Source organism: Nerophis ophidion, linkage group LG04 (genome assembly GCF_033978795.1).
Source record: "Nerophis ophidion isolate RoL-2023_Sa linkage group LG04, RoL_Noph_v1.0, whole genome shotgun sequence".
NCBI lineage: Eukaryota > Metazoa > Chordata > Actinopteri > Syngnathiformes > Syngnathidae > Nerophis > Nerophis ophidion.
Window position 1 is genome coordinate 48444137 of NC_084614.1, and position 17341 is coordinate 48461477.

At 39.6% G+C, this 17341-nt stretch overlaps 1 protein-coding gene across 1 annotated transcript in view; it reads right to left on the minus strand.

Moving 5' to 3' along the window:
- med13a (mediator complex subunit 13a) overlaps window positions 1-15417 on the minus strand; it is a 207813-nt gene extending 192396 nt beyond the window's left edge. Inside the window, exon 1 of the mRNA XM_061898202.1 lies at window positions 14787-15417. Within this exon, the coding sequence (XP_061754186.1) occupies window positions 14787-14852 (66 nt within the window). The 5' untranslated portion in view covers window positions 14853-15417. The remainder of the gene's footprint in view (window positions 1-14786) is intronic.
- Window positions 15418-17341: the final 1924 nt, after the last annotated feature.

Genomic DNA, 17341 nt, shown 5'->3' on the forward strand with positions numbered 1-17341 from the left:
AACAGGGTTACAGAGAACATTTTTACAAAGAGAAGGGAATTATAATTTAAGAGGAGAACTACTTTTTAAGATCCAATATTGTAGAACAACGCAGAAATGAATGAGTATAACAATAGCAGGGGTTAAAATATGGAACTGTTTCCCAGTCCTTGTCTCTCCTCTTGCGGAGTAGAGAGATAGCAGCATGGTGCGAGTGGTAATACAAGCGAGAGAAGGTGCAAATCTGGTAACAAATGAAGGAAGAATTAATTCCCAAGAAAAACAGCAGGGGGTGCATTGTCTGGCGGTGGTTTGGCTTAAAGTGGGAATATGTCGTGTGCCACACCAACAAAATACAGAGGCAACCATATCCACATCAACACCGTATGAAAGAAATAGTGAACAACAAGGAAATAACGTCAGCAGTAAACTACCACATAGTGATTTGATTTTCTATTTTGCAGATCATTTTTATTTGACAGATATTGAAATATCTTGTGTGACATCGTGCACTAAAGTGCATTGTATTTGTTTTAAACTACTGGAGTGGCGTTCTGTACAAAAAGTGCACTTTTATTTAGTGTTGTTTTGAAATGTCATTGAAGTGACATCATGCACAAAAGTGCACTCATAGCTTGTTTTAAAATGTCTCTGACAATCTTGCACTTTCTGTTTTGAAATAAATTAACCCTAAATGCTTAATAACTGTTTAATAAATACAGTTTTGGTCAATTGACTTAGTTGTAATTTCCCTCTCTGCATGAAAGTTTAAAATGAGCATATCCATCCATCCATCCATTTCTACCGCTTATTCCCTTTCGGGGTCGCGGGGGGCGCTGGCGCCTATCTCAGCTACAATCGGGCGGAAGGCGGGCATATATTAATGCAATATGAACAAGAATTTTTTAATGTAGACACATAGAATCATCATACTGCTGTGATTATATGTATCAATTGGTAACTCAAGGTTAAGGCAAAATATCGAGATGTATATCGTGTACCGTGACATGGCCTAAAAATATTGAGATATTAACAAAAGGCAATATCGCCCAGCCCTAGGATAGAGATTGTTTTAACCGCAAATATGTGTTGTTTTTTTTTAACTTTCTGTGTTCGTGGCGTCTACTTGCTCTGGCATCTAGTGCCCAACCCTCAACTCTCGGTGTTTGCCAGCAGTGACGTATATCAGATGCGAAAAACGTTTGTTTACTTTCAAGATGTCGATGCACGCGATATTTGGCTTTGCTTCTGCTCTTTTAATTTTTTTTCGCCTGTCTTTACTAAGAAGAAGACCGTTTAGAAGACAACGTTTTGGCGAAATATGCATATGCTGGCGCGTCATCCTGCAGTACGTAAAATGTGTTTCATTGTGTAACTGTTTTTGAAGCCAATATTTACGTGCGGTAGCAAAGGTTTGAAGTCAGACTAAATAAAAATAATTAATTATGCGTATTAGTTACATTTATTCCCTTCTCTGGGTTTCTGGTTTGTCATCTTTTTCCTTGCACTCGATTTTGTAGGGAGGTATGAGAGCTCACTTCGCTTTGAGGGGGGTACTTCACCCTTTCCCGGTATCTGACAGATAATTTGCACGCCTCTTGATTGATGTGAATGCGCAAAACTGCAGAGGGAGGGCAAAAACAAGGGCGGAGGGCGTGTATTCATATTGAACCTAAGTCTTCTACTTCTGAACCACTGCTAGTGCAAGCAACATAAAAGACCCCATTAACTAAACCAGTCCCCAGGCCTGGCCAATGCGCGGCTCTCATGAATCGAAATCGAGGTGAGTGTGAATTAGTGCGATAAATATCCGCAGGAGGCTGGGGGGTTTCTTTTCTCTCACTGTCACTGCCATTTGAGTGACAGACGTGCCAATCAGAACTGCTGAGCCTTGTCTTTGTTCGTCTCTCGCTTCAAACAGGGAGAAATACGTCTCAGTCTTTGCATAACTCTAAGCAACGGAGCGCATTTATTAAACAGTAGAAATAACTGAACACAGTGAGCCCTCTTTTCCCTCATTAACAATATTTGTCTTGGTGGGCAAATCGCCAGGTTTACACACAGGAAGCACAGACAACCTTCGTACTCAGGACTCAACAGTAAATAGGGCAGCAAAGCAACACAAAATAGGAAGAAAATAATTTGATTACAAAGTTAATATCCCATTGTGGTAATATTTTGGCTTCAAATCGGAAGGATAATACACGCCAATTAACACAGACAAACAAACGAGAATGCAGTGATTACGTAACAAAAAACACAACAGGGTTTCCCCTAGATAGCAAATATGCCACTGCTGGTGGGGGCGTGGTTAGAAGAATGATGGGTTACCATGACATCATTGGATAATTTGCTATGACGATAACATATCCTTTAAAAAATACATATATTTAAAAACAAATCTATGTTATTATTAATTAGCATGAACAAATATGTTTATATCATTTTAATCTATTTTTAATTGTTGCTGCTTATTGTGTACAATGTACTTTGTCTAGTGACATTTTGTGATATTTTTCTTATTTATTAAAAACTACGAGCAACAAATCTAGCATCTTTTTTCTGGTGTTATTATAGAATGTACTTGTGTTTACAGAAAAGCTAGCTGCAGCGAGGATGACGTCACACTTGCGTCACGCTGCTGCTCCAGTTGGACTTTCTTCCTGAAAAGCCCCCAGTGTCCTCTTAATATTTGCATTTTTCGTAGACCGCTGTCCATGGGTATATCCGAAATACATAGAAGTTAAGTCCACATTGCAGAAATGCTAAATACGCTCCAGACAACCCCGTGCAACTTGATTACTTCATCAGAACATCTGGTTACCGCAGCGCTATTTTCCGTGATCAAGGTCTTTTTTAAGTAGCCAAATTTTCGATGCATCACTATTCGATAGTGCGCAAGTAACAGGTTAAATAAATCCAATCATACTGGAACAACCTGCTGGTAGTAATGTTTTATGTTCATGTGGTTTTCGATTTTGATGTTCATTTTTCACACTGTTCGTGACTGGAAGCGCATTGGACACACAATGCTGTTGTGTGTCCGGGAAAACACGCGAGACGAAAGTGTGTGCACGAGAGATGAAATCTGTTAGAATTGGGCCGGTTGTTATCATAAGATAGGCATGAAAAGGAAAAAAATAGCTTTAGACATTGTGTGACTTCTTATGGAGGCTACTATACATTACTTTAATTTGGTTTCACGTTGATAAAAACCCTACTCATTTTTACGTATAGTTTATATTAAAGGGAAACCCTGGACAACCGAACATCATTTTACAAACTGGGAAAATATGCACTTTAAGATGTACATTATGTTCATTGCTTACATACTGTAAATGTGAGTCCATTTTTTTTTTGTTTGTTTGTTTATTTCTTTAGGGTAACAGAAAGTTATTTACCTTCAAATTAAAGTACAAAGCTAAACAATCCTACAGTAATGTGAAATAAAAGTGTATATCATTTTAAATGGTTATTTGCATTATTAGGTAGAGGTGGGGGAAATAATCGATTTTTAGATGCATCGCAATTCGGACATGGACGGTTATAAAATCAATTAGTAAACGTCAATAATTGATTATTTATTTTTTGAAAATAAAATCATGCCGACCAGCTCTTTTATTCTAGAGCATGTATAGTTCAGTTTTGCAAACATTTTCATGAATTTAATATATGTGATGGGAATTTCTTATTACAAATGCACTGTTTTTAAAAGTGGCAAGTGATAAACGCTTATTTAGTGAAACGAAAAGAAATGTAAAACGACATCAATATACATAAATTAAAGATGCATCAATAATCAATTTTAATCGAATCGTAAGTTGGCCAAGGATTCCCACCTCTAATTATTATGATTATATTATAATCACTGTATAGTTTGTATCAGTTATTTATTCAGTTTAAGAGCATGATGTAGACAAAAACTCAGAGTCTGCATAAAGCCAATATTTTTTTAAAGTAAAAAATTGCACATAGTTCTAATGTGTGGCATCTTGAGACAAGAATATGTTGATTGACAGTCTAAAAGTAACATGTCTTCTTTCACTTTCGCAGTGTTATGCATTTTTATATACAAAATGCAAATAGGTTTGCAAATAGGTTTTCCTCAAAATCGTGCAGCTCTAGTAGGGCTGTAACACTTTCGTAGATACCACGGTATTACAGTTTAAAAATCTTCGCAATAATGCCGTCACACGTGATAGTATCAAATGAAAACTTGGTGACCGTGAGCGTAGTTTTTTTCTAGCGCTTTTGCTTTGGCGGGTCTAAAATAAACTACATCTCCCAGAATACTCAGCGCAGTTTGGAACAAAATTTGAGAGAGAGAGGAAGCAGAAAGTGAAGTGTGTTTCACTTTGTATTCAATAAAAGGAACTGTTTTTTGTTTTTGTTTTCAAAATAACTGAGTTATGTTGCTAAAAAACAGACAAACCAACCCTGGTGAGAACATAACCTCTGTGGCGGAGTAACAAAGCGGGCTATGTTAGTCTGGAGCAGGGGTAAGGAGCCTATGGCTCTCGAGCCAGATGTGGCTCTTTTGATGACTGCATCTGGCTCTCAAGAAAAATCTTAGCTGACATTGCTTAACACGATAAGTAATGAATAATTATCTAACGCTCTTAACGCGAATCCCTGAGGGGTGATGGACGGCTGGGCAGTGCCTGAAGAGCTGCAGCCCGCCACTGTAGCCCCCAGTCCCTCCCCTATGTTGCAAGTCTGGAGTTGTATGTTATGATACGTATATATGCTTTGCTCTGGAGTTTTTTTTTCCCATAGCTGTTCTGTGAACCTAAACATTGTTTGTCTAATCAAATCAATCAGTCAATTAACAAAGTTGTGTTGTTCTTGGACAATAACAATACCTACCTACCTACCTAATTACGTTGGTAATCACAGTGTCAAAATATCCGTTTTCTACCACACCTGTTCTGAATAACAATGTTATCAAAAATAATAACAGACCTACAATAGTCTAAAAATGTTGGTTTCACAAAAAAAAATGCAGGCATTTAGTTATATTCTGTGTCAAAAACTATTCAATGGCTCTCATGGAAATACATTTTAAAAGATTTGGGTTTCATGGCTCTCTCAGCCCAAAAGGTTCCCGACTCCTGGTCTGGAATGTTCCAAGCTAAAACAGACTCAGTCAATGTGCACCATGCCGAGGAAAAGCAGGTTAAAATGTGTGTTAACTTTTCCGAGAAACTGCATTTTCCAAACGGATATAAAACAATTCTCCTAGCGAGGATTCAGAAAGTAAAAGTTGAGAGACACAGTGGATGATCCCGCACAATTCTTTGCACTTAAAATCACTTGTTTGAAGTAATAAATATGATTAGAACATTTTAGCATGTATGTTTGTGTTCAATTACAGTAAATGTGTTTATTCTAAACATTCCTGCCATTTCATTTTACACAAATTTTTAAGTATTTATTATTTTTGACATACATCACAATGGCCTTAATATTGTGATAATATCGTACCATGAGATCTTGATATTGTTACATGCCAAAGCCCCAATAAACAATTTGTATCTAGTTCACTCTCAAAATGGCAGGGAAAAATGCATAGAAAATGGATGAACGCACAACATTTTTGACAGAGTGGTAAAGTTTATATTTTTTGGTGAACAAAATGGCAAACCATTCTGCCTTATATGTCAGGCTTTATTAGCGCAATCCAAAGCTTTCGATCTTCAGCGCCATGGACTTGGTTGAACTGGGAGTGAGTCTGTGTGAAAATGACTGGCCTGTGTACTGAAGGAGTCAATTTCTATCATTATCATGTTGGTGTGTGACATTTATAAAAGTACAATAAATCCAGCTGAGCAAAAGTAAGTGTGCGCGTCTGTGTGTGTGCGGAAGGGATGGGATTGTGTTCATGTGTGTCCATGTGTATGATGTGTCCCTTTGCGGTAGCACAGTAAAAAATGTGGTTCTTGGTCTCTGACTGGTTGACCATCCCTGAATAAGACTGACTGAAAATATCACAAATTACCAGGACACCTGGTACATACCCACCAGGACATTTGGTACTACATACGTACCTTTTGGGGACTAAAAATAATGAGTGTAAATTTTGAGCAAGATCGGCTAAAAAACATAGCTGCCACTACGCAAAATATATTTGCAGCGGCATGTGCAAGTCGAGGTACTGCAAGGGGATTGTGACATTTTTGGTTGATTCTACAATTTTTTATTTGTTTTATATAATTTTTTATATTCCCCACAAAACGTTTCCACAAATTTAAATGTCTTAAAATACACATTGACGTTGAGCCAACAAGAGTTTTCACAATACCAATAAAGTAAATATATTAAACTGTTTTAAGGGGAAGTGCACATTTTTGGGAATTTTCCCTATCGTTCACGATCATTTTGAAAGACGTGATGACAGATGGATTTTTTTTAATGCATTCTAAAAGAGTAAATAAATGCGATCAAAAGACTGCTTACAATGGAGTCTAAGGGAGCCGCTCTATTCCTCCTACAAAGCCCTTAAAAAAACATCCAAACAGCTCCAATAAGATTGTGTACACATAATGTAAGTATATATGTAATGTAGTAACGGGCACATTAATAATAACATTTAATATTTACATATAATAACATTTAATATTTACGTATTTTGATCATTTCAAGCATAGGCCGGCAATTAATTAAAAAAATGCATCACTGTTCGCTTTTTATTCCTTACTACATTATTTACTGTACAATGTCTGCTGTCATTAGGATGCTGACTGCTAGGGTGTTCATAAATTCCCATTTAGATGAAAAATGACTCATAATCCACACGAAGAAAATGGAGGTGAAATCAAGCGTGTCTTTCGTGTCGTTCTTGCCATTTCCAGGTCTAAATTGGCTGTCAAAGTTTACCAACTTGTCGGAATACGTCTTTGTTCTTTTACTATCCAGATGAGACATGATTTAAGATCTACAATGAAGTTTGACGAGCAAGGAAATGAGAAAGTTGCTCATCAGTCGATCATGTCAACATTAGCACCACTATAAATATACCTATTAAAGGCCTACTGAAATGAGATTTTCTTATTTAAACGGGTATAGCAGGTCCATTCTATGTGTCATACTTGATCATTTTGCGAGTCATATTTTTGATTTAGTAGAGAACATCGACGATAAACATACTTGCAAACACTCCCGGATTTTCTGGGAGACACCCAAAATTCAGCTACTCTCCCGAAAACTTACCGGGACAAATTTTCTTCCGAAGATCTGCCGAAATTCAGGCAGAGCTGGAGGCCACGGCCCCTCCATCTCCATGCAGACTTGACTCAGCAAAGTTGTGACCCTCTTAAACAGGACAATACTGCCATCTACTGTACATAGAATAGAATAGAATGTACTTTATTGATCCCTGGGGGAAATTCAGCACCACAATTCGCTCACAATAAACAATGATAAGAATAAATAATATAATATATATAATATATTATATATATAATATATGAATAATATAAATATATTCTACATATATTCTACATTTAAGTGCAGTCAAAGAACATGCATTAGGGAGTCTGTTCTGAAGCCCACAGTAAAGAGACGTAACTTCATCACGTCGCCTGGTTATTGACTCCAACCCAATATATTACACCGTCGACGAGCAAAATGAAGAAATACGCTTGCAAGTTCCAAAACGAATGGAAACAAGAATTTCAGTTTATCCAGGAGAGTTCGAAGGGGAGGGGGTATGTTGCCTATAAATTTTGTAGAACAGACTTCTCCATTGAACACGGTGGCCGAACGGATATACTCAGTCATGAACGGTCAGCGAAGCACAAAGCGCCCGCAGCGCAGCATCACAGCCCAGTATTATGGGCCACCTCGCAAAATGGAGACCCGATGGTGTAACTTATGCTGAGACAAAGATGGCTATGCTGATGGCTGGAAGCAACATCCTGTTTTGATTTGCGGATGTCTACAACAAATCCGTGACGGGTATGTTCCCGGATTCGGAGATCGCTCGCCTGTACGCAGATGGCAGAACTAAGGTTACTCAAATAGTGAAAGGTAAGTGTTGTTGTTGTTTTTTTAGTAACCAGCAAGCACAGTAAAGTTAGTAGAACAACTGTGTTTTTATTACTGTGTATTTGATAGGTGCCGTCTGAAATTCAACTATTTATTTTATTTATTAATTTAATAAAATAAATATATATAGCTAGAATTCACTGAATGTCAAGTATTTCATACATATATATATATATACATATATATATATATATATATATATATATATATATATATATACATATATATGAAATATATATGAAATACTCGAGTTGGTGAATTATACTCCTCCCCTCTTAACAACGCCCCCCGCCCCAACCACGCCTCCGCCCCACCTCCGACCACACACCCCCAAACCCTGAAATGGGATGTCTCAAGGTTGGCAAGTATGACGATAAAGTTTGCAACTTTTGGTCGCTAAGCCTTGCCTGTACCGGAAGTAGCAGACGATGTGTGCGTGACGTCACGGCTTTAGTGGGTTTCAGTAGGCCTTTAAGGTTCTCATTTATCTAAGGGCATTCAATCGTTCACAACTGGACTACTTGGTTTGTCTTGGAATATAAATAGTTTGTCTGCGTTAGCGCCTATAATTAGGACTGGGCCGATAACAAATTTTGCTTGACGATATATTGACCTACAAAGTATTGCAGCTAAACAATACTATTGCCATAATTTTTATGACACTAAATTAACCATTAATTTCGTAATAAAGCATGTATATCCTTTTAAATGCCATAAGCTTGTTTTCTTGTGTGTACTTGCATTGTAATTAAAATGAAAATGTTTAAATCTCTAAGTTTAATAAAACAAACAAATAATAACAATACAATATACTTTGTCTGTTGGCAAAATGTTGTACTTATATAGGAAAATGTATTGATTATTCATTAATTAATCAAATATCTTAAGGAGGGGATGGGGTAGCTTAAATGCACACAATCATCACAATATATTAAATAGCCAAATAAAGTCTTGACAAAAATGTTGCACTTTGATATTGAACATGTAGGAAGACGTACAGTTGTGCATTACTTAACTGACACTCAAGATAGGACTGGGGCTGGGCGATATGGCCTTTTTTTAATATCTCGATATTTTTAGGCCATATCGCGATACACGGTATACTGTATATATTGATATTTTGCCTTGGCCTTGAATTAACACTTGATACATATAATCACAGCAGTGTGATAATTCAATGTCCATCGATCCATCTTCTTCTGCTTATCCGAAGTCGGGTCACTTGGGCAGCAGCCTAAGCAGGTAAGCCCAGACTTCCCGAGGCGTTCCCAGGCCAGCCGGGAGACATAGTCTTCCCAACGTGTCCTGGGTCTTCCCCGTGGCCTCCCCTCGGTTGGACGTGCCCTAAACACCTCCCTAGGGAGGCGTTCAGGTGGCACCCTGACCGGATGCCCAAACCACCTCATTTGGCTTCTTTCGATGTGGAGGAGCAGCGGCTTTACTTTGAGTTCCTCTCGGATGGCAGAGCTTCTCACCCTATCTCTAAGCGAGAGCCCCGCCACCCGGCGGAGCAAACTCATTTCGGCCGCTTGTACCCGTGATCTTGTCTTTTCGGTCATGACCCAAAGCTCATGACCATAGGTGAAGGTGGGATGGGAACGTAGATCGACCGGTAAATTGAGAGCTCTGCCTTCCGGCTCAGCTCCTTCTTCACCACAGAAAATCGATACAACGTTCGCATTACTGAAGACGCCGCACTGATCCGCCTGTCGACCTCACAATCCACTCTTCCCTCGCTCGTGAACAAAACTCCTAGGTACTTGAACTCCTCCACTTGGGGCAGGGTCTCCTCCCCAACCCAGAGATGGCACTCCACCCTTTTCCGGGCAAGAACCATGGACTCGGACTTGGAGGTGCTGATTCTCTTTCCGGTCGCTTCACACTCGACTGCGAACCGATCCAGTGAGAGCTGAAGATCCCGGCCACATGAAGCCATCAGGACCACATCGTCTGCAAAAAGCAGAGACCTAATCCCGCGGCCACCAAACCGGAACCCCTCAACGCCTTGACTGCGCCTAGAAATTCTGTCATGACCTTAAAAGTATGTCTGATCATCTCACGCCTGCATTCCAGGCTAATTACCGTCTCTTTATTAGCTTCAAAACCCGACTTCCTTCAGCTTTGTTTTCACACCGGAAATGATAAAAATCTCACCAAATCCTTTTTTGTTCTGAAGCGATCAGGACCATGATTATGGCAGTTAATGATGCCTGACGTTCACGCCATGTTTTGGACTTTATTAAACTTAAGCACATAGTCTTGTATATAGCCATGTAAATAAGCTATTCAGAGTCCAGCGAGACCCACAATGTAAGCCCTATTGGTTCTTTGGCAACCCTATTTCAAACAGAGGTTTCACTGTCAATTAATGTGTTGTCTGATCAACAAGCAGAGCGGGCCTCTTTCCCTTCTAACAGGTCAAAAATCACATACAGTCACACAATCCTTCTCATTCTACAAACAGAAAGGTGAGCTGACCCGCCGAGTTAATCACAAAAAGGCTGCTTTGCAAGTACCGTTATCCTGCCCTATTAAAAGTATACACTCAAGAGGAGGGGGAAAAAAACACAATGTGTACGCATTATTTCACCATGAGACCACAAACAGGGTGTGTTCTATGAATGAGTCATGAAAGTAGCGGTGTTATGCTTAGTCTCAGCATACAGGAAAACGACAGCCAGACAGACATTTGCTTGCACCTAGCTTGTCTACTGTATCCTGTGCTGCCTTCAAGTGCGGTCATAAACATTGTTATTATGAGTGCAGTGCACATCCAACAGAATAAAACTAGGAGAGTGGGATTTCTTCCCCTTCTGGGGGTGGACGTTTTGGAAGTGATCTCAATTTGTGGTAAAAGACTACACTGTTTTCTGCACGACATAGCTTGTAATATTTAAAATATACTACAATATTTACTTTGTAAAATGAAGAAATCTCATGTAATTTGTCAAAGATTACAACTTCCAATCACACGTGATGGTTGCATGCAGCTCATTTACAAGCACATCTTTAAGGCTGCAGACAAAAAAAGTAGTTGCAAAAACAAACAGATACAGATCTTTATTATGATCCAACCAAACAGCAATTTGCCATAGATGATGCACTTAACAGGCAAGGAGCACTTGCCAGCTATTTCGAATAATGTCGACTGACAACATGGTGCCACAACTTAAAACAGGAGATGAGGGGCTAGATATGGAGAGACGGATAAACAAGTTGGATGCCAAAGACAACTCCCACTAGCGTTTAGTAGTCAAAAGAAGAGCTGGGGAGAGTTGCAAACTACATTGTCTATAAATACATGCCAGTGATTACATAATCAGCCTGGGGCCTCTGCATTTTATTTGGTGTGAATCTTCAAGAATCTGGAGGAGATTAAGGCTATGTCTACACTAAGCCGGATAACCCCTTAAATTAATAATCATTTAGCCAAAGCCCCGTTTCAGCCACGCTAAACCAGCGTTTAAGGTTCCCCTCCTCGGAAATTTTAGACAGGTAAGTGCGCCGTGTATTTCGTGAATCTCCGGCTCTCAGCTTTGTATGGATTCATTGATCGTTTACAAACTGAGTATGGAGAGGAAGTGATGCCAGAAAGCCCGCGCCCCACACAGGAAGTGTTTTCAGAAAGAACGCGCCACAGCCAGCTTCATAATGAAGCGGTTTTGTAACTCGGAGCTAACCACTGGAAATATGGAGGCAAGTCATCCAGACAGTGTACATTTGGGGTCTCAAACTCAATTTACCTGGGACTGGATGCAGAAACTGTGTGAGGCTGGGCAGCAAGAAAATATTTCTTTAAAAAATCTAACATGCACTTTTTAATGAACTCACCTTCTTTGAATGGCTTTCCCGCCCTAGCAACATGCTTGCCAACTCTCGCAATCTTTCCGGGAAACACACGAATATCAGTGCCCCTCCCGACAATCTCCCGGGGCAATCATTCTCCCGGTTTTAACCCGTACAACAATATTAAGGGCATGCCGTGATGGCACTGTCTTTAGCGTCCTCTTCAACCTGCCGTCTCGTCCGCTTTTCCACCATACAAACAGTGTGCCGGCCCAGTCACATATTGTATGAGGCTTCTGCAGACCCACGGAAGTGACTGCAAGACATATTTGATCAACAGCCATACAGGTCACACTGAGGGTGGCCATATGAACAACTTTATCACTGTTACAAATATGCGCCACACTGTGAACCCACATCAAACAAGTTAGACAAACACATTTTGGGAGAACATCTGCACCGTAACACAACATAAACATAACAGAACAAATACCCAGGATCCAATGCAGCCCTAACTCTTTCGGGCTACAATAGGGTGCAGGGTTGTGGGGGGCGGGGGGAATTGGGTGTATATTGTAGCCCATAAGAGTTAGGGCTGCATGTGATTCTGGGTATTTGTTCTGTTGTGTTTATGTTGTGTTACGGTGCGGATTTTCTCCCAAAATGTGTTTGTCATTCCTGTTTGGTGTGGGTTCACAGTGTGGCACATATTTGTAACTGTGTTAAAGTTGTTTATACGGTCACCCTCAGTGTGACCTGTGTGGCTGTTGATCAACTATGTCTTGCAGTAGCTTACTGCGTCTACAGAAGCCAAATACAACATGTGGCTGGGCTGGCACGCTGTTTGTACAGATTGTAGAGGACGCTAAAGGCAGCGCCTCCGCGGTAGCCCCTTAATTTTGTTGTCTGAGTGAAATACGGGAGAAGGATTACCCCTGGAGGGGCACTGAAAATTGGTCATCTCCCGGAAACATCGAGGGTGTACAAGTATGACGCTGTAAAGCGCCATTCATATAAAACTTGCGTGCCGCACCATCATTAAATTTTCATAATAAGGTGCGGGCCGCAAAATAACGTCTCGCGGGCCAATTGTGGCCCGTGGGTCGCGTGTTTGGGACCCCTGTTCTACATGAACAGATGCTTGTGGAAGTCACACATGAATACCTTAAGAGAAAGCGATTGCAGCTATTTGGGATACAACACTTATCAGACGGCAAGATAACTTCCGAACGCCGAGGTCAGCTGTGATTATACGTACCAAAAAACTTTGTCCATTTGTCGAAAGAGAGTCAACGAGATTGCGGGCTCCCGGGAATGTGATAAGAAAATGTAGCATTTTGTGCATTGTATTACCTCGAGTGATGACTACGGAAAACGGCAAATGCTTTTAGACTGACAAAGCAGACCGCAACAGTTTTTGTATTTAAAGTCACCAAAAACAAAAGGCCAATGAAGGTGAAGGCAAAAGAGTGAGACGTGTCCTGACCCGATATCTAGATTCCGAGATTGATTGTTGTAAAATGTTTTTTGTCAAATTGTGTACTTTTACGTGTTTATTAAAGATTTGATTAATTTATGACGGCTCAGGTGTGATTCACTACAATAGGGACCCACAGCACACTCGATTCCAGTTAATTGAAATACCACAACACTGGATATAGTTTAGACAAGTTAAATTTAAGAACTTGCACACAATGTGCACTGTGAAAGCGCAATTTCCGCGTATGCGTACGAGGTCGCGTTGCGCCGGCGGACGGAGAGGTGAGGGGGTCTTAAATGGTGGCATTGTTGTGTGTGGACACGGATAAGGTTAGGTGGGATTTACCCTGGATAACCTTAGCGAGCCAGATGAGGTGGTTCGGGCATCTGGTCAGGATGCCACCCAAAGGCACATCCAGCCGGTAGGAAGCCATGGGGAAGACCCAGGACACGTTGGGAAGACTATGTCTCCCGGCTGGCCTGGGAATGCCTCGGGATCCCCCGGGAAGAGCTGGACGAAGTGGCTAGGGAGAGGAAAGTCTGGGCTTCCCTGCTTAGTCTGCTGCCCCCGCGACCCGACCTCGGATAAGCGGAACAAAATGGATGGATGGAACCTTAGCATAAACGGGGCCTAAGGTTGCAGACAAATCAATTAGTTGCAAAAACAAACAGATACAGATCTTTATTATGATCGACCAGAGAGCAATTTGCCATAGATTATGCACTTTACAGCTATTTATAATAATGTCGACTGACAACACGGTGCCACAACTTAAAACAAGAGTTGAGGGGGCTCGATATTAAGAGACAGATAAACACGTTGGATGCCAAATGTGTTTGGTAGTCAAAAGAAGAGCTGGGAAGAGTTGCAAACTACTTTGTTTGTACTGTCTATAAATACATGCCAGTGATTGCATAATCAGCCTGGGGCCTCTGCGTCCTATTTGGTGTGGATATTCGAGAATCTGGAGGAGATTAAGCCACTGACAAACATCTTGACACTCTGCTTCAATTAATAACCAACAAGTGACACTAAAAGCAATCGCCTTGCAGGTTCCTGGTTAAAGTGATGAGCTCAGCAAGTTTGACAGGAGCTCCTGCAACAGTCCAAAACCAGGCTTATTCTTACTTGAACTTGTTGTCGGAGACAGCACTAACAAAACGACTTCACAACTACAAACATGGAAATACGGTGAAACTTGTGAAAAAAGGTGTGTAAACACCATGCGTTACCGTGCTCGTGAACACTTTTTGGCATGTTTACTTCGGAAAGTAAACAGAAACATAACAAGCTGCGGTGCGCGAATTGGAACAGAGAGAGTATTGGAGTGAATATGGCAGCAAGACACATGGAGGTGTTTACTAAATGTGACAATGTTTATGTTCGGTGACGTCAGCCTGGCCAAGATGACATCAAGTGATGCCTCCGAGGCTAACGTTAGCTTAGCCGCAGTTCGGCTAGTTAAAAATGGCTGCATTAGTTTTAAATCTCTTACCAGACAAAAAAGATTGGAATGGCAATCCTCCAAACTGGCTCCGTTGGGTACAAAACAAGAACTCATCCTTCTTCACTCCGAGGTCCAACTCTCCATCTTTTCAGTATCCCGGGAGGCGATTTTGATTTGTTTGTTTGTTTTTCTTCTGAGAAGCTTAATCAGCGAGTAATATTTGTTTTTATGACATGCGGCTGGACGATAGTTATTTCAACAACCTCCTGGTTGTAGCAGAGTTCCTCCTCTAGGATTAAAAAAAAAAAGGAATAAATACGTTGTTCTTTTGGTTGACATCAAAAAAAAAATCGGCCAAGTTCAATCAATTTCCAGGAGGTGATAACTGTTGACAAAACAAAAAGAAAAAGAAGCAACTCTCCCCTCCCCCTTGGCTCTAAAACGATCTCTCTTAAAACAAATTGTCCGTCTTACTCCTCCACGGCAAAATCCATTGTAGAAGCGATATGTAATCTCCAAAAGCCTGTGAAAATGGCATCACCCTCAACCCTCCCGGTGATGTCGATCATGATTTGTGTACTGGTTTCCATTTGAATTCACAGACTCCTTTCTTTAATGGCGGCCACAGGGACAACTCTGCCTTCAACAGCCGATTGGCTCGTTCGTGGTCAAACATTTGTCAAGCTCGCCATATCGACCTGAAATATGTGCTTACACTTCCGGTTATAATGCTTTCTAGTGTTGTTGTCCCTGCTTGTTGCCTGGTGCTCTGAAAGTCCCACTTTAAAATTACATTATTGTATACAATCTAAAACTTTGGCACAATGTTCAGATTTTATCTGTGTGTTTATGGCTTTTCTGGAAATATTTTGTTTTGAAAGGCTCGAAAGGATTTTTTCGTTTCCAGTAAGACAACCTTAACAGTGTCATGGTCATGAGCGTTTTAACAACACGGGGGACTGGTATGTGTTGCCACTGGGCCAGCACAGGTGGCGCCACTGAGCAACAGATTTTTTTGTAATCATTATCAAATCCTCTAAAGTTGCTCACTTAAACAGTGCGCCACCTAGCGCATATTTGCACTTGTTGTTGAAAAGTGCACCCAAAATGCATGGATTATAAAATATTAGCAAAGAAATGAATCCAAACAGAAACTGCATGGGTATACAGTATTATAATTCAAAATATACTGTAAATGTAGTGAACAATTGAGTCACAATGATTTTACATTAAAATGTCGGTGTAATTCCTTGCCTGATAATAGATAACACTTAAGCTGTATCAAACAACATTTTTTTAAATGTATTTAATTTAGACTTTTACACATAATCGATTCCATTTGCATCCATTTGAATAATATAGTATTGAATAATAAAGCCGTATAAAAAAACTTCAATAGGCAAAATGTATTTCACACCAATCTGATTGCATATTTATTAAATACAATTTAGAATATTAATTTTAACTACCTTGAACACTGAATACATAACATGTCCGTTATCACTTCCTAACATTTTCCTTCCTGTAAAGTCTAACTATCTAAATCCTTCATAAATGCTATATTTTTAGATAGTCCTTATACCAACTGTACTTTAACTTTTCTTTACGAAAAAAACAAAAACATTTTTAGCTGTGTTTGTGTTTTCACTCAGTCCTATGCATACACAAATAATCAAATGAGGTCATATAAAGTGATAGTTATTAATTAGACGTGATTTACATAATTTGCTAAATATATTACATTTTTCAATAAGGTTCAAGATGTTTATCAAGATTCTTTTTCATTGTACTTTTCAAACACTTTGAACAGTTTATTGAATTAGATCCTACTCTTACATTGTTTATTAATCCATTCCATAATTTAATTTCACTTACTGATATGCTAAAGGTTTTAAGTGTTGTACGTGCATACAAAGTTTTGATTGATGGATGGATGTATTAATAATGCAGTGGTTCTCAACCTTTTTTCAGTGATGTCCCCCCAGTAAACATTTTTTTTAAATTCAAGTACTCCCTAATCAGAGCAAAGCATTTTTGGTTGAAAAAAAGAGATAAAGAAGTAAAATACAGCACTATGTCATCAGTTTCTGTTTTGTTAAATTGTATAACGGTGCAAAATATTGCTCATTTGTAGTGGTCTTTCTTGAACTATTTGGAAAAAAGATATAAAAATAACTAAAAACGTGTTGAAAAATAAACAAGTGACTCACTTATAAATAAAGATTTCTACACATAGAAGTAATCATCAGCTTAAAGCGCCCTCTTTGGGGATTGTAATAGAGATCCATCTGGATTCATGAACTTAATTCGAAACATTTCTTCACAAAAAAAGAAATCTTTAACATAATTATTTATGGAACATGTCCAAAAAAATCTAGCTGTCAACACTGAATATTGCATTGTTGCATTTCTTTTCACAGTTTATGAACTTACATTTGTCAGGCTTGCCACTGACAGTTTGTTTGTCTCCTCTGTGTGTTTAGTATTTCCGGTCCTTAGTTCCTGTCAGCACTCTTATTTTGGTTCAGCTTCCTGTTTGTCTCCCTGAGTGCTTTGTTGGCACCTGGCCACACCTGAAGTCAATCAGCCAGCTCCTATTTTAC